The sequence below is a fragment of the Prionailurus bengalensis genome, chromosome A1, assembly GCF_016509475.1.
Source record: "Prionailurus bengalensis isolate Pbe53 chromosome A1, Fcat_Pben_1.1_paternal_pri, whole genome shotgun sequence".
Taxonomy (NCBI): Eukaryota; Metazoa; Chordata; class Mammalia; order Carnivora; family Felidae; genus Prionailurus; species Prionailurus bengalensis.
The window spans coordinates 132515743-132534254 of NC_057343.1; the positions used below are offsets into that span (position 1 = coordinate 132515743).

Sequence of the window (18512 nt, forward strand, 5' to 3'; positions counted from 1 at the left end):
AACCATAAAATTCCTAAAGAAAAACATAAAGAAAATTCCTAAAGAAAACACCTGAACATGAGTCTTAGTAATATTTTTTTGTGTATAGGATTCCAAAGGCAAGAGAAACAAAAGCAAAAATAAACAAATGGGATTACATCAAACTGAAAATATTCTGCATAGTGAAAGAAACCATCATTAAAACAAAAAGGTGATCTACTGAATGGGAGAAAGATTTTGCAAAGCATATATCCAACAAAGATTAAGATCCAAAATACATAAAAAACTTATACAACAACAAAAAAGAAACAGTCCAATTAAAAATGGTCAGATCTGAATAGACATTTTTTCACAGAATACATAGAGTTGGCCAACAGACACATAGAAATATGTTCGACATCACTAATCATCAGAAATACAAATCAAAGCTAAAATGAGATATCACCTCCTACCACTTAGAAGAGCTAGCACCCAAAAGACAAGAAATAACAAGTGTTAGCAAGGATGTGGAAAAAAAGGGATCTCTCATACACAGTTGATGGGAATGTAAATTGGTGCAGCCACTATAGAAAACAGTAGAGGTTTCTCAAAAAAATAAGAATAGGACTAACATATGATCCAGCCATTCCACTTCTAGGTATTTATCCAAAGAATGTGAAAACACTGATTCAAAAAGATATATGCACTCCTATGTTCATTGCTGCAGTATTTATAATAGCCAAGAAATTGAAACAACCTAAATTTTCATCAGTGGATGAATGGATAAAGAAGATCTGGGGTGTGTGTGTGTGTGTGTGTGTGTGTGTGTGTGTGTTTTAAAATGGAAAACTATTCAGCTTGCTATTTGCAACAACAAGAATTCACCTTGAAGGTATTATGCTAAGTAAAGTAAGTCACATAAAGAAAGACAAGTACCATATAATTCCACTCATTTGTGGAATCTAAAAAAAAACAAAAGAAAAGAAAAATAAACTCATCCATGCAAGAGAACAGATTGGTGGTGGTTACCAAGGGGAAGGTTGGGAGATGGAAGTAGGCAAAATGGTTGAAGGGGGTCAATTATAGTGTGACGGATCATAACTAGACTCCTAGTGATCACTTTACTTACAGTACATACAGATGGCAAATTGTAATGTTGTACACCTGAAACTTAAATAATGCTATATGTCAATTTTACCTCAAATAAAAAAAAAAAAAAGGAGAGTATAGCCCACGGTTTTGAAGTTCAGTCTTTAAGTCAGATTCAGGTCAAAAGAGGTGGGAATGACAGACACAAGTGGGCACAAGAGACCTGGCCTGGTAGAGCAGCTTTTCCTAGGTTTCCCCTCTGTCTGCCCTAGGAGATCAGTGGATCTCACCCTGGGTGGGATATTAAAATCACCAGGAGGGCTTTTTTTTTTTAATTTTTTCTAATGTTTATTTATTTATTTATTTATTTTTAATTTTTTTTTTTCCAACGTTTTTATTTATTTTTGGGACAGAGAGAGACAGAGCATGAACGGGGGAGGGGCAGAGAGAGAGGGAGACACAGAATCGGAAACAGGCTCCAGGCTCTGAGCCATCAGCCCAGAGCCTGACGCGGGGCTCGAACTCCTGGACTGCGAGACCGTGACCTGGCTGAAGTCGGACGCTTAACCGACTGCGCCACCCAGGCGCCCCCTAATGTTTATTTATTTTTGAGAGAGAGAAAGACAGAGGGACAGAGTGTGAATGAGGGAGGGGCAGAGAGAGAAGGAGACACAGAACCTGAAGCAGGTTTCAGGCTCAGCTGTCGCACAGAGCCCAATGTGGGTCTCAAACCCACGGACTGGGATCATGATCTGAGCCAAAGTTGGCTGTTTAACTGACTGAGCCATCCCGATGCCCCAGGGGGTGCTTTTTAAAACCACTGATTCCTAGGGCCCCTGGATGGCTCAGTCGGTGGTTGAGTGGCAGCCTTCTGCTCAGGTCATGATCTCACAGTTTGTGAATTCAAGCTGTGCCATCAGGCTTGCTGCTGTCTGCACAGAGCCTGCTTTAGATCCTCTGTCCCCCCTCTCTCTGTCCCTCCCTCACTCCCACTCTCTCCCTCTCTCAAAAATAAATAAAACATTAACAACAAACAAACAAACAAAAACAAAAAACATTGATTCCTGAGCCCCGTCCCCATAAACCGTTCCCATGGGGGGTGCAGTCTCGGCATAAAGTGATTCTCCAGTGCAGCACCAGGACTGAGAATTGGTGCTTTGCAGGAGACTCTGCCTGAGTCTCACATACTGCATTCCTAGCCCATTCCCACCCTACCTGCCCTTGAGAATTTTACAGAAAATCAGAATGTGCTCCTTGCACTTCTGGATGTAGGGCCTGCCTTCCTTTCTTCCCCTCCCCCACTTTCACCTTTTCTCTCTAGAAATATCCTTTGCAGCTTATTAGCATCACTGCCCCAGAAACATCTCCTCATACCTATGGGAAAGAATGCTAAATGCTTTTAAAGGTGTTATTTCTATACCTGATCCACAAGTCTGCTTTCCTCTCCTTTTCCAATCAGCTATTCCTGAGAAAGAGTTCTTTTTTACATATTAGTCAATATTTACGGAGAGACACTATGGGGTCTCCAGCCTCCCCTGGGACTAGTGGTCCTCCAACCATACTCAAGAGAATAGTTGTGCTTCAAGAAAAGAACTGAGAGGCAGGGGTGCCTGGTTGGCTCAGTCAGTAGAGCATGTAACTCTTAATCTCACAATTGTGAGTTCAAGCTCCACTTTGGGTGTGGCCTACTTAAAAGAAAAAAGAAGGGGCGCCTGGGTGGCTCAGTCGGTTGGGCAGCCGACTTCGGCTCAGGTCACGATCTCGCGGTCCGTGAGTTGGAGCCCCGCGTCGGGCTCTGTGCTGACAGCTCGGAGCCTGGAGCCTGTTTCGGATTCTGTGTCTCCCTCTCGCTGACCCTCCCCTGTTCATGCTCAGTCTCTCTTTGTCTCAAAAATAAATAAAACGTTAAGGGGCGCCTGGGTGGCGCAGTCGGATAAGCGTCCGACTTCAGCCAGGTCACGATCTCGCGGTCCGTGAGTTCGAGCCCGGCGTCGGGCTCTGGGCTGATGGCTCGGAGCCTGGAGCCTGTCTCCGATTCTGTGTCTCCCTCTCTCTCTGCCCCTCCCCCGTTCATGCTCTGTCTCTCTCTGTCCCAAAAATAAATAAACGTTGAAAAAAAAATTTTTTAAATAAAAATAAAAAATAAAACGTTAAAAAAAATTAAAAAAAAGAAAAAGAAAAGAACTGAGGGATTTCATACCGAAGATTAAATAGTGGTTCTTTTTCTTCATAGAGCAAAAGAAAAATAAGTTAGTAGATAGAATTTCCTCAACTTGAGGATTATGCTCTCAAATAAACTTCCTTAAATCCTTAGTACCAGCTATTGCTTGCCTATTGTGGAATGAACTAAAAGATGAATCTGATTTTTGCACTGGTAAATGAAATCTACCACTACGTCCTGTGCTTTCAAGAACACTACGTCCAGTGGATGACCACCTGAACATGTGGGGAACTATGGTCCCAAGGACTTGAAACGTCCACCTTACCCTTACCCCAGACTAGAAGCCCCCTGAGCAGTCTTACTGCTCCACGTTTGGCGGTTTTAGGATCATATGCACTTTAAGACGAGGGAGGGGAGGTGTTGGAGGTAGGGAGTGACTTACCTACGGGCAAGAGGAAGGTCCAGCTTTCCCAGGTGCTTCTCTCTCCCTGCCTGCCTCTCCCTCTCTCTCTCTGTCTCTCTCTCTCTCTCTCTCTCTCTCTCTGTCTCCACCCCCACCGCCCACCCCCCCATCCCAAACCATTGTGAAGAGCGCTTCTCTGAAGGTTTTACAATTTGTCAGTCTCCCAACATTCCAAGCCAATTTAATAAATGTTGAGCCCTGTAAATCCCTAACACCTGTGTTACACTGAATTTCAATCACCATAATGAGACACTAGCAAGTGAACCCGTACAGCCACAATAGCCTCCTGACCATAAAGCCTGAGAGCACCATCACCCAGCCTCAGCTTTGCCCAGAGTACCTCTGTTACTCAAGTTGCATGACCTTGACCTCCCTCTTATACAACGGCAATACTGTCCTCATTATCAGAGAAGAGTCTGGTCCAACTGAAGGCAAGAGGAGGGCGCCCACAGCAGAATGCCCTGTGGCAATGTTAGCCAGAGTAGTCTCATTCCTTCCAGAGCCATCCATCTCAGATATTTTTTCTTATAAGAACAAAATAAATTCAATATTTGCCCCCTGGAAACTAAAGCTTGTACAATTAAACACAGACTCTCGTCTGTCAATTGTCTCATAGAACAGACTGGGGTTGCATTTCAAAAATTTACAGCTGATTATTTTTTCTTTTTATCACTTGTACAGAGACATGCGAGAAATGAAAAACCTTTTAAGCAAACTCAGGGAAACTATGCCTTTACCATTGAAAAATCAAGGTAAGTTCTTGTCATTTTTCTTTGAGGCAGAGGATGTTGTTAACACGATAACCTTGGGACTTGTTTCTTGAGAAATTACAAGTTTGTTTTACACAAACAATAGAAGGCACTGAATGTACATTCCTCTCTCTTCAAGAAGATATGATAATGAAAACAGAGTCCCTCAGGCGAGCACAGCTGTGCTCCGACCCTCAAGCAGAGGCCTCCTCTACTGGCCCTGTCAGTCAAGAGCATGGATTCATTGCCATGCTGTGGAAAGCACTGTACCAGGAGTGGCAAATACAAAAGAACTGGAAACTTGGCCCTTGCCTTTAAGAAGTTTACCGCCTATAGGAGGACACTTAAGAAACTTCCAAAGGAAGCTCTCTGCCATATAGATGTTCACTTATCTAAAAGAAGTAATAACAACATATATTGAGACCTCACATTGTGCCACTGTGGTTCCACACCCAATCCAATATGTGGGGGTGGTTTTCCACACCACCAAGAATTAGGAGACACCAGCGGGGTGTTCTGCAATTCATCTGAATTCTAACAAGACAGGGAGACAGCACCAGATCCCCCAAGTTAAGGGCTACACATGACTGCCCTCCCCCACCACTTGGGATGTACAGGTGTGAAGCTCCAAGGGCCCCTCCATGAGTTTAGTTAATCTGCTAGAGTGGCTCACAGAATTCAGAGAAACATTTTACTCAGTAGATCACCAGTTTATTGTAAAAGGATATACCTCAGGAACAGCCAGATGTCAGATGCCAAGTACAGAGTGTGGGGAAAGGACAAGGAGACTCCATCCCTTCCCAGGTGCACCATGGTCCTCAGATCTTCACCTGTTCACCAACCTGGAAGTCCTCTGAACCTGTCCTCTGAACCTTGCTGGTTTTTATGGAGGCTTCATTATGTAGGCATAATTGATTAAATAAATCATTGACCATTGGTGATTGAAATGTCTTCAGTTCCTTCCCTTCCCCGGAGGTTGGGGGTGGGACTGAAAGTTCCACCCCTCTGATCACAGAGTTATTCTCCTAGCAACCAGCCCCCATCCTTAGGCAGTTTTTGAAAGTAACCTCATTAACATAACAAAAGGCCCCTTTCCGCTGTCATCACTTAGGAAATTCCAGGGATTTTTAGGAGCTCTGTGCCAGGACTGAGGTGGGAGACAACTGTATATTTCTTATTATAAATCGCAATATCACAACCACTAAATACTTTACATGGATTAACTGTATTAACTTATTTAATTCTAATAACGCCTTTGAAGGAAATAACGACTAATGCTTCCCAATTTACAGGAAACTGGGGCAAAGAGAGGTTAGCTAACTCTGCGACGGTCACACAGACTGTAAATAGATGGTTGAGATGTGGTCCCAGGCAGTCTGTCTCCAGAGCTAGCCTATGGAAACATACACCTTCACACAGAAATGGAAAGGTATTTTCACTAGAGTGAAACTTCCATAAGGGAACCGCCTCTATATGCTTTTGTCAACTATTACCGTAGCTTCTGTACCCAGAGCGATGCCTGGCACCTGGTAGTAAAACCCCCGGCATACACGATAAATGTGTGTTCAATCTGCGCCCAACTTTGCAGTCCCAGGGTCTGAAGATCCGTACCAAGGACCTGAAGGAGCACGTTCCCCTACGTGGCCAGAGCGGCCTTAAGTGAAGCAAGCACCAGCTTCGGAGAGACATAACCAGAGGGTGGGGAAAGGGTTTTTAGAGTAAGAAAGAAACTCCTCTGGTTCCCCCTGATCAAAGCCTGGGAGGAGGGAGGACAGAGTGCTGCTTGCCTTTGAGAGGATTTGGCAGCAGAGCTGGGAGTCTGCTGGCTCAGGGAGCAGCAGAAGGTGGCAGAAGGTGGAGAGGTTCAAGTGGGAACACCAGATGAAGAGGTCGACAGGTAGCGCGGCCTGAGCTCCACGGCAGGGAGGCGGGGTGTAAGGAAATGAGAGGCAGGGGTGCGGAGCATCAGTTAACTCGGAGCCCCCCTGAAGGGCCTAGAATCAGACGAACGGGCTTGTGCCACAGGGGTAGTGTTGTAGAGGCCTTGCGGTGGTTTCCGGAAGCAGACATGGTGTGTCTAAATGGGGTGTCTGTCAGATCAGATGGGGGCCCCCAAATGCGGGGTGATGATCAGGTGGAAGCCAGTGGCTTGGGAGATGAAGGGATTCACCAGAGGCAGAACAAAGGAGATAGAAGTTTATGGCCTACACCTCAAGGAAGCCGCGGGCTGAACAGCAGAGGAGAGGCTGTCTGCAACCAGGCGGTGGGTGGGGGCTGGTTTTAAAGGGGGAAGACGAGGAGGAATGGAGACATATGGAATGTTCCCTTTTTTGGTAACTGTGCCTGGTGGGAAGTAGCCCATTGGTGGGGTAGGGTCTATGGCTATTTTGAGGTGGCCACCTGATAGATGGGCCTGTGTTCATCCAGGTGGTCGCTGTGGGCCCTTTCTGCATTCCACCTCACAAGCCTGTTTGCCTAAAAGTGGCCTCTACAGACACAGTGTAGTGATGAGAGAGCACCCCCCCCCCACCCCCCGCCGACCACAGCATGGAAGATTGTTGCTAGCAGTCCGCATGGTGGTTGGGACCAGGGACTTTGGATTAAGGCGATGCTTGGGTTTGAATGCTGGCCCTGCCCACTTACCAACTTTGTGCCCTGGAACAAGTTGTTTAACATCCAGCCATTTCATTTTCCTCAGCCCTGAAAAGGAGATGATAGCATTACTTACTTCAGAGGGTTGTCCTGAGTTTTAAATGAAGCACCGCTTGTGGAACATCTGCTACGGACCTTTCAGAGAGCAGGTGCTTATTGTTATTGCTGTTGTTGGTATTGGTATTCTTCACCAGCTGGCCCACCCAGCCTAGCTCAGGAGAATGCCACATTCTCATCAAATAGAACAGCCCCTGCTACCACGCATTGATCTTGAGCCTGCAGTACAGAACATCGGTCTCTGTGACTTTGGAGTTGGAGCCATGTCTGAAGCTATTCTCAGTTTCTTTATATGTCTGGCAAGTTCCCCCTGTCAGCAGCATGGAGGTCTCTCCCTGTACCTCACAATCAGGAGCCCAGGAGGATGAGTACCAGAGCCCTCAGAAAGAATTTCATGTGCGCCATGTAGCCTCTATTTTAAGTCAAACCATCCAAAATATTTGCTCTACATTTCATGAAATGCATCCAATAGTTTCCAAAATGTGAACTAATGGAAAAACGGAAATTTCATTTTATTTACCTAGGACATTTTTATAATCAAAAAAGTATAAATATTTTGTATAACTTTGTATTACTTTTATAAAAAGAAAAAAGTAGAATTTTAAATATATTTTTCAAATATAATAATAATAAACGATTGGTACTGTGAATAAAACCATGAGTGAAAAGGGCATAGTCCAAATAAAGGATATTCAGGATTTAAACTTTAAATCTGTGTGGAGCAGAAAAAGGAGAAAGCTAGGAGATTCAAGGACCTGTTCAGGAGGGACTGAAGCAATAGGATTTTGAAATTTAAAAAAAAATTGAGGTGAAGGCTTCAATTCAGGTAATTTCAGATCTCTTCACTTGGGGGAGAAATGGGACCCTCAGCATGTGATGCCACATCTCTCTTCTTTACATGTTTCATGGGTACTCACAGCATGATGTCACTATGAGCTGAACAGTAGAAAAGGGGGTTGTGAGTCTGAATCAGAGGGTCTGAGAAACCCTGAAGGAAGGAGAGCAGGTCTCTTGGGTCCCTCTGGGAACATTTTTTTAGCAGATGCATATGGCACCATTTTAATGAACAAATCGGTCAGATTCCTCTGATTCCATAAACCAAGAAAGACCATAGGGGCTTCCCATGACCTTCCTGGAATTCTTTTGCATGGATCTGTTTATTATACAGGTCTAGGTTAATACATGCAAGAAACGGTGTGGGGTAAAATGTGGAAAAATGTATCCCAGTTCTTTTCTCGAGGACCTTATTGTCAAAACATCTTTGTAACTGGATGAAAACCATTATAGAAAGCCATCTGTTTTCTTTCTGGCTCTTTCTTTCCTTTCTCTTTTTATTCCATTTACATGTGGGTCTGAAGCAGAGAGAGAAAAGGGAAAAGATACCCACTACTGGTTCCCTTTTTTCCAACTTCAAACCCTGACCATGTGAAAATCCTGCCAGGCAGGTGCTGGGGGATTCTACAAGGGAGATGCTCAGATGCCCCTGTTCTCCAGGCTCCACCCTAGTTCTCAACTCAGAAACTTCTATGTTTATTTCAGCATTTAAAGGTTCAAACGTTTCTCCCCCCTTTCGTACCACAATCAAAACTTGACTCAACAACAGTTTGTTTTAAATTGATTTTCAGTGGCCAATAAAGGAAGGTGGCCAAGAGCAAGAATTTTAATGGGTAGCGATTATGCCCTCATTTCAGACAGTGCCTTTTCTTTCCCATCCTTCCCGTTTAAGACTGGAGACAAAGAGATGCACAAAAGAAAAGTGAGCTGTCCTCTTTCTGCCGCGGCTCCACAGCAGGCTTCTGACCACGGTCAGGTCTCCTGGCTCTCAGCCCACTGTTCTTGCCACTGCTTCAGCGCCTCTCCTGTCCTACATTCTGGGTCACTGGCAGTGCTGTAGGGAGCTTCATTAATTATGATAGTCTTGCTGTGTCAAATGGATTACAAATGGAACCACCTGTGGGGAGCCTGCAAGGTTACTGACAAAGGCTAAAAGGAGATTGGAAAGTGAAGGACAAGCATCTTCTAAATGCGTGTTGTAATCAAACAAAACAAGGTGGCAGAAATAAATTAGGCCTGAAAGACAGTTTCACCTTTTCCAGAATTCTGACTTAATGAATGCTGTAGGGTGTGTTTGTACATTCACTCTTGCCTAGAATGTGGTTGTTGAGACCATGCGTGAGAATCCGTCTGAAGGGGATCAGTCAGGAATTGAATCTGCTCTAGAATGGGTCCCCTCCTGGAGACAGTGCTATTCCAGACTAAATTGGGTCTAGGAACAGTTCCCCCAGACTCATACTCTCAATCCACTCCAACCTGGACCCCCTGTATCCATCCTAGCCATGTCGGCAGAAGTGTTTGATATCTAGCTAAAGAACATTGGGCAGTTATGCCACCTGGTAGCCTAGAGATGACCTTTTAGGTCCTTTCATCAGGGCTTCATATAAAGACTTTGTGTGCTTCAGTCTAGTGTCTGAATGTTATTCTGGGTAGTTTTACTCCAGCAGCCCGATATCCTTTGTAATCTCTTCAATCTTTCATCCAGGATTCAGTATGACGTATGTACTTCCCTCTCTGCTCCAGTTAATTCACACATCAGTTTCTTAATGCATTACTCTATGTTCAGCCCCTACTCACAAACGTTACATGCCTACTCATTGTCTACTAAAAGAAGAACAGACTTCTTTCCCTAACATCTGGTGTCCCCACCATCATCTAACATGTGATGGTATCCTATAATGTGCCAAGTTCTGTGTCAGGTGCTGGGGTTATCTCTCCCCCTAGAGGCTCTCTTTCTCAACAGAACAAATTGGGTGAGAATTACCTGGGAAGCCTTCCCAAATGACATGCTTCCCTTCATAGAGATTGGGATAATGTTTTGGGGGTAGGGCATGTGAATTCTAAAATCAACTAACATGCAAACACACACACACACTATTGGAAAGACAAAGAAACTAGTGCTTAGAATACAACAGTGCCATAATAGCTACAGGTCACTACAAAGACATATTGGATTCTCATCTAGCCATATTGGAGTTGTAAGGGGCTGGGGTGTGAGATGGGGGAGAGGGTTGTTGATATCAAGGATTGCTTTTTGGAAAGTGAGTTGAGATTTCTTAGGATGAATCAGTTAGTCAAAGAAATAGGTGGGGGCGCCTGGGTGGCTCAGTCAGTTAAGCGCCTGACTTTGGCTCAGGTCGTGATCTCTCGGTTTGTGAGCTCGAGCCCCGAGGTGGGCTCTGTGCTGACAGCTCAGAGCCTGGAGCCTGCTTTAGATTCTGTGCCTGCCTCTCTCTCTGCCCTTCCCCCACTCACATTCTGTCTCTCTCTCCTTCAAAAATAAATAAACATTAAAAAAAATTTTTTAAAGAAAGAGGTGAAAAAAAGAAAAACAAAAAGAGAGATGAAAAAAAGTCTAGGCAGAAGATTCTAGATATGTGAAGATATATGAGGAGACGTAAAAGCAGGGCATTTTGTTGAGCTACAAGCACTTCATTAGTTGGTAAAGTGGTTAGAAAAGAGACATGAAATCACGATCTCGCGGTCCGTGAGTTCGAGCCCCGCGTCGGGCTCTGGGCTGATGGCTCAGAGCCTGGAGCCTGTTTCCAATTCTGTGTCTCCCTCTCTCTCTGCCCCTCCCCCATTCATGCTCTGTCTCTCTCTGTCCCAAAAATAAATAAAAACGTTGAAAAAAAATTAAAAAAAAAAAAAGGGGCGCCTGGGTGGCGCAGTCGGTTAAGTGTCCGACTTCAGCCAGGTCACGATCTCGCGGTCCGTGAGTTTGAGCCCCGCGTCGGGCTCTGGGCTGATGGCTCAGAGCCTGGAGCCTGCTTCCAATTCTGTGTCTCCCTCTCTCTCTGCCCCTCCCCCATTCATGCTCTGTCTCTCTCTGTCCCAAAAATAAATAAAAACGTTGAAAAAAAATTAAAAAAAAAAAAAGAAAAGAGACATGAAAGACTAGAGAGGTAGGAGGATCTATATCATTAAGGCCCCTATAAGCTATGTTAAGAGGTTTGGATTTGGGGTACCTTGGTGGCTCAGTAGGTTAAGCATCCAACTCTTGATGTCTGCTTGGGTCGTGATCTCAAGGTTCATGAGATCGAGCTCTGCAATGGGTTTGGAGCCTGCTTGGGATTCCCCCTCTGCCCCTCCCCACCCCTGCTCTCTTTCTTTCTCTTTCTCTGTCTCTCTCTCAAAAATAAAAGGGGGCAGGGTTGGATTTTATCCTGAAGCCATTGGAGGGGTTCAGTTAGGAGACAGTTGCAGTAATCCAGGTGAGAGATGCTTAAGATCTGACCTAGGGCCAGGGGGTTGGAGAAGAGAATGTGAACAACTGATGGGCTGCACAAGAGAGAAGGCAGAATCAAGGATGAAACCCAGGTTCAGACTTGAAAAGCGAGGTGAATGATGTGTCTATTCACTAAGTCAGAGAGAACAGAGGAGGAATGGTAGAGATAGAGAATGATTGAAGTTTTGGAGATGGAGGAACTCCCAGAGCAATGCTCAGTGGTGAACACTAGGCATACAAGTATCATGCTGAGGTGAGACATGTGAGCTGGGAGGCTGGAAATACATATTGAAGCATCATCAGCATAATGGTAAATGAAGCGAGACCCCCCCCCCCCACAGAGTGTAGGTATAGAGAAGAGCCTAGAATACCAAAATTTAAGTTTCAAGGGGGAAAGAACTGCAGTTTACAGAGGGGACTGAAAAGAAAACCAGAAGAACATTATGAAATCAGTCAAAGAAAGTAGTAAGCTAATCTTAAAGGAGGATTGGCATTTGCCTAAGAAAGGAGGACTAAGAAATGGTGTGTGTAAGGGCAGAGAGCCAAGAGAAGGTATGGCCATATTTAAGGAATTCTATGTATTTCTGTTTTGTACTATTCCCTCCTTAATACACCCTTCATTCCAGACTAGATTGTTTCTTGGAACAAAATTCAAGTTGCCTTTGACCTCTATGACTTTGTTCACACTGTTTTCTCCATCCAGAAAGCCCATCTCCCCCTTCACCAAATCTCTTGTGGCCCAGAAAGAACACCAAGACCTCCATGATTTCCCACAATTATCTTCTTCCTTCTCCTCCACCTGGGAGTAAGTCCACCATTAAGAGCTCTCAAAGCATTGTATTTGTATCTCTCTTATGGCATTCTTAATAAAGCTTCATAGTTACTCAAGCGAATATCCTTGAGACCAAGAACCACCTTTCTATTAGGACCCTCAACACCCAACATGGAGCCTGTACTTAGCAGGCCTTTGATTAATGCAGGTCTTCTCATAGTGTGGCCTCAGGACCAACAGCATCGACATGTCTGGGAACTTCTAAGCAATCCAATTTCTCTGGCCTCACCCCACACCTACTCACTCAGAAATGCTAGAGGTGAGGCTGTACTTGAACATGCTCTCAGATGTTGCTAATGCAGCTAAGGTTTGAGAACCCCTGAGTTTGCTGAAGGTCTCCTTTTCTTCTAGAGTAGAAATTTGCAACTACAGTTACATTATGAGCACTTCTCTGGATTCTGAGAACATAGCTTTAAACTTTAAACTGAGCCTGGGTGGCTCAGTCGATTAAGCAACAGAATTTGGCTCAGGTCATGATCTCAGGGTTCATGGGTTCGAGCCCCGCCTTGGGCTCTGTGCTGACAGCTCAGAGCCTGGATCCTGCTTCGGATTCTGTGGCTTCCTCTCTCTCTGCCTCTCTGCCCCTCCCCTTCTCTCTCTCTCTCTCTCTCTCTCTCTCTCTCTCTCTCAAAAATAAATGAACATTAAAAAAAGGGTTAAACTCAAATGCTCAGTTGATTATTTGCAATCTTATTTTTATGTCATTCTGTTTATTAACATATCATCTATATAAGCAATATTTTATTAGCAAAAGAAATCTGAGCAATAGAGAAGTGGTGTCATAGTGCCTTACGTGGCGGCAGTGTCCCTGGCTTTAGTAGTATCCAGGAATTAAGCTTTGAATGACCAAGATTTTAACTTGCTGATGGCTGAATTACCTATTCTCCTTCTCTTTCACTTTCTCCTCTGCTTTCCTCCCTCCCTTTTCCTTTCTCCACTTTTCATTTTCACATCTAAAACTGTCCTTGGTTACAGTTCTCTCAGAGCATATGCACTTTGGAGGAAAGATGCTACAAAAGTCTGAAATGTTCACAATAAAAATCAAAGGTTTCCCAGTGAGGTCAGGTGAATTCGCCCAGAAAGTGAAGCACAAGTGGGGAAACATTCCATTTCCTTCACATTCTTTTGGCAGCCCATAATTTCAGAGACAGGATTTCAATCAATGTGGAAAGACATCTTTCCTTGGAGCTGAATCCACTCCAAACCATTCCAAGCAGACTTGCTGCTGCTGAATTTCAGCATTTACTGCCGGTGTCAGCTTCCCAGGGTGTAGGAAGCTGCTCTGAATTTCTGCCAAGATTGTTTGAGCTTTTGTGTCACCTCAGCCCTAGGTGATGATCAGATAAGCTCTGGGCTAGGCAAAGGTGTCACAAATGCTCAAAAAGATGCCCCAAACGAGCGGTCATCCTTAATAGGCAGCCCGTCCTTTGCTTAACATCTGAGCACTTTCTCATCAATTCTAACACTTCTATTCACCTATGAGTGCTCTGTATGTGCACATGTATATATAGCACTCACAAGTGAATGTATGTGTGCATATCTATCTATCCATAGATAGGCAGAGACAAAAAGAAGGCTGAGTGAGGAGAATTTCAATAGCATAAAAGGTTTTTTTGATTTGCTGTAACGAATGCACAATAGTCAGTCTTGATATAAATCTCATAATACCTGTGCACAATACCTGTATGCTTTTAATACATAGAAAAGAGAATGTGGGAGGTGCCTGCGTGGCTCAGTCGGTTGAGCGTCCGACTTCGGCTCAGGTCATGATCTCATGGTTCGTGTGTTCAGGCCCCGGGTCATGCTGTGTGCTGACAGCTCGGAGCCTGGAGCCTGCTTTGGATTCTGTCTCCCTTTCTCCCTGCCCCTCCCCCACTCATGCTCTGTCTCTCTCTGTCCTCAAAAATGAATAGACGTTAAAAAATATTTTTTTAAAAAAAAGAGAGAGAACGTGGGAGCAAACATGACACCACAGGATACACATGTACAGTTTTTTTGTAAATACAACATGTAGCAGGCATTTCCTCATGCAGTGGGAACAATACACATCTATCTGCACTGCATTTTATAATATATAGATAAATACCCATTAGGTAACTATGCCAATGTCTTAAATGTTTGGAGAAACGGAAGGATATATGGGCATTCAGGAAATAGATCTTCCAGGTCTTAAATAGAAATAAGATTTTTTTCTTCCCTATAAATGTCTTCATAGTTTTGGTGATTCTGTTCAAGGAAATATTAAATTCCTGGTGAACTTGCATTTCAGAAAGCATAGTCAGTATTCAGAGAGATACCAACAGATAAAATTCTTTATTCTTCACAGTCTGCTGTACCTTTGCCTTACCCAAATAGGTTGTTTATCGATCATTTGGTGGTTAAAGAAGTAAGAGTCCTAAAACTGATGGGAAAGTGAGTTATTTCTTTTTTTCTAAATATACCGTGATTCATCTCTGAGAGATTCTCCTGAGAAATCAGGCTCACATATAGTATTTGACATTGCTTTCACCATCTTAACTATTTGGGGCAAGTTTAACTATAAAAGAGAGATGTCCTATTTTTAGTCTCAAAATGTTGACATCCAGAATATAGAAAATTGCTTTTCACGATGGAAAGGACAAAGAGAGTACTGTTTTTCTCCACATCCACAAAATATGAATCTTAAGAGAGAGTATTAACCTGTGGAGACTGGGAGAGTGCACTGTTTGATGAATTTGATGTGCTCAGCTAGGGTACCTGTTTTCTTCCCTGGCTGTGACTTGCCATTCTGGTTCTATCTAAATGCATAGCATGGTGCACCATTCCAAGGAACACTGTCAACTTGGTGAGCGATGCTAATTTACAAATAAGTGTGACACATGACAGCCTTTGAGGAGGGGGAGGATAAGCCCAGGCACTTGGATGACACAATTTATGTGAGAGGACTGGAAAGCCGACACTTGTTTTTGTTCTGGACAGTTTACTGAGCATCTAGGCTCAGCAATCAGGAAAAGCAACCCTCGTCTACAAACCAGTTTTATTGATGTGGGGCACATTTTTCCCTTACCCATCTCTTCATCTAACTCCTGACTCTGGGCTCCTTTCCAAGGTCCTATATCCCAAGGTAGGATGGAGAAAGGAGAGAGCCCCTTAGCTCTGCTCTGGGAGGGTGGTGCAACTAGTCCTGGAAAAGCTTAGGTACATAAGAGTTACCAGAGCCAACCAACCATCTTGTGGCCCCTAGCTCCATTCTGATTATGCCCTAGTGCTGCCCACATTGGCAATTTCCAGGTCATCTCCTCATGGTCCTTCTCCAGCCTCTTGGACCAGACTGCCAGTTCCGCTCCAACAGGCTATTTCTACCCACCCTCTCTTTTGGACTGGACTTTTTCTTTAAAACCCAGCTCACTAAACTGAATTTGGTTTACTGGTTTATTTCTTCATCTGCTTGTCATCATGCTAAAAATTTCAACCCAAAACTTATAAATTCAGCAGTTGGCAATCTTCTCAGAATGCCATTGTATACAGAAACCTATAGAAATCGCTAGCCAAAGACTCAACACAGAATAGTTGAGACTTCTTCCTGAGGCAATAAAGTAGGTGAGTAGAGGCAACACAGTGGTCCTATGTAAAGGAAAATAGTAAATAAGAGCTGTATTTACTGAGTGCTTCCTCTGTGCTAGACACTGAGGACCTCACCCAAGCTTAATGTCTTTCATAGATTGTTTCATTTAATCTTCACCTAAGGTAAGTGTTATTAAACCCTATTTTGACTAGGGGAAAACTGAAGCTTAGCAAGCTTCAAGTTACATGTTCACATAGAGCTAGTAAATAGTAGAGGCAGGTTTAGAAAAGAGGTCAACCTTACTCCAAAGCACGGGCTCTTTCTAAAAAGCTATGCATCTCCCAACTGAAAGAATGTCTTGAGCAGTTTACATTTAATTCTAAGCAGTGGTTCGCAACTGTAGGTTCTGAGCTCCCCACCACCACCAAAAAAAGAACATTTGGCCCTATCACGGGACATTTTTGGTTTTCACGGCTGGTGGAGCAGTGTTATTGGCATCCAGTGAGTAGGGAGAGGCCAGGGATGCAGCTAAGCATCCTACAGTGCTCACGACAGCCCCAACAACAAAGAATTATCTTGTCTAAAATGTCAACAGTGCTGAACAAGAAACCTTGATTCAAAAGATGGTGGATTTTTAAAGCCAATTCATAAAAATCCCAGTTATTGTTTGTAATTCACTCATATGTACATTCTGTCCCATCACAGATGACAGCAGCCTTCTAAATCTAACTCCCTACCCCCTGGTTAGAAGACGGAAGAGAAGGTTCTTTGGGCTGTGTTGTCTTGTCTCAAGCTAGGCAACTCCTCCTGGAAACCCACCAATGCGAAGACCTGAAAATATCACAGAACCTGAGGACCTCCAGACAGCTGAACCACAATTATTGGTTTTTGACTATGTTTTCTATGCTTCCTTATTACGTTTATTCGCCTCCCTCTACCCTTTTAAATGATTTTACATGTGAAAGCAGCTGCTGTCAAGGGGGGTAAAAAAGATTCAGAAAGCAGGCTGTTTTTAAAAGGATTTTTAAAGCTGACATTGTGCATGTCTGCTCCAAACCATACCATGACAGATGCAAGAATTACGGTTTTTAAATTATTTAAAGGTTTTTTTTAAATGTATCATACAGAGAAAAATTATTTCATGTATAATAGTATATCTTTAGCTCTTGCTGATCTCATGTTAACAATTTATCATATATGAAAGTCTTTAAACATAGAAATCTCTCTAAAACTGCAAAACTGTGTTCAAAAATCCAATCTATCAATATTATTAGAGATAATATTATAATCAAACATATACCACCTCACCTATTGCTTTGTCTGTGCTCATTCACATCTAGTCTTCCATTCTGTCGGAATCCAAGAGCTTCTACATAAAAACATCTTAATTTATAATGCAACAAAAACCATATATGGAAAGTATTTAAATTTTGTAAATACACAATTATCCTAATACCTTCGTACAATGCATATGGGCAACTAATTTCCTTTTGATCCAATGGTGTCTTTTTCAGCTTCTTGGAGAATGAAGTAATCCAGTTAGAAAATGGTGTAGTAACATATACAATTACCCTCAAATGTAAAATTGAGTATTATCACATTTTGTTCTAATTGAAATCTGAAGCATGATGTCTGCACAGCAGCATAGTGTTAAATCTTATAGGGCATGCCGGAATTAGCTCAGATCGTAAAAATATTTAACATTTTCTGTTAATAAAATCTTTTTAGTTAAGCTAAGCTTGTCTCATATTAGATGACTATGCAGATATGACTTTTCCGATGTGTACTTGGTGTCTTGTCTTATGCTTAGAATCTTGAAAGCAGGACACATTAAGCAATACTATATTTTAGAAAGGAGGAAGCCACACGCTTTGATTTTCTGCTCACAGTTTTGTTATGATCTTCCTCACTAAACCTGTAACATGGTACAAATTTTGTTATATTGTCCCCTGTTCTTCCTTGGCCCGTTTCCCAAACAGAATTTTCCATGGGTTGAGAGATCAGGCCTTTGGACTTTTTTTCTTGCTTTCCAAAATCTAAATGACCCTAAAGAAGGACAAGAAGCAACCAGTGTCTAGTACAATAAAAGGATGGGCTAGATGCCTATAAGTGGTTTATTCAAGATGCATTTTTAATCCCAACCCTATACTTTCTCAGTACTTAAGTGCACAGGCATTTATAGGTCCACCAATATTTTGACCTAACAACTAAATTTATTAAAGCTGTTAGCTTTACTGAAGATGAAGATAGGTATATATGAAATAGTGGACTAATTATTGTATTAGGTTGAACCATATGAAATTGCTGGCAATGGACTGTTTTGACCTATAAAAATAGCAATTTCATATGGTTCAACCAAATATCTCATGTTGTGAAAATTATACTTGGAATTGTCTTCTAGCATTTGTGATTGAAAGCGAACAGATTAAAGGGTTGGAAGAGATCTCAAAAGGCTACACAGGTGTCTCTTTAGATCATACCAGCTCACTTGGGGCCTTAATCTTGGAATCCAGAGTTGTGTTCCAATGACCTGGTAATGAATGCACAGTTGTAAGTATGCCTGACTCCATATAAAGAGGTATCTCTGAAACCTATATGAGAAAACCCCAACTTTCTAAATCAAATATTTGTAAAACAGTTATTGGAATATGCTACTTAAAGACCCTTAGAATGAATACCCCCTTGGAAAGCAGGGAACTACTCCCAGATTTATCTGGTCTGTAAA

At 42.9% G+C, this 18512-nt stretch overlaps 1 protein-coding gene across 2 annotated transcripts in view; it reads left to right on the forward strand.

Moving 5' to 3' along the window:
• The window catches only part of LOC122489402 (regulator of G protein signaling 7 binding protein), a 104989-nt gene extending 87465 nt beyond the window's left edge, over positions 1-17524 (forward strand). The window contains exons 5-6 of one of the 2 annotated variants that reach the window (XM_043591151.1): positions 4353-4423; positions 16493-17524. In XM_043591151.1, the coding sequence (XP_043447086.1) occupies positions 4353-4423; positions 16493-16584 (163 nt within the window). In that variant the 3' untranslated portion in view covers positions 16585-17524. Of the gene's footprint in view, positions 1-4352; positions 4428-16492 lie in introns of those variants that run through there. The other variant, XM_043591159.1, reaches the window with a different exon arrangement.
• Positions 17525-18512: the final 988 nt, after the last annotated feature.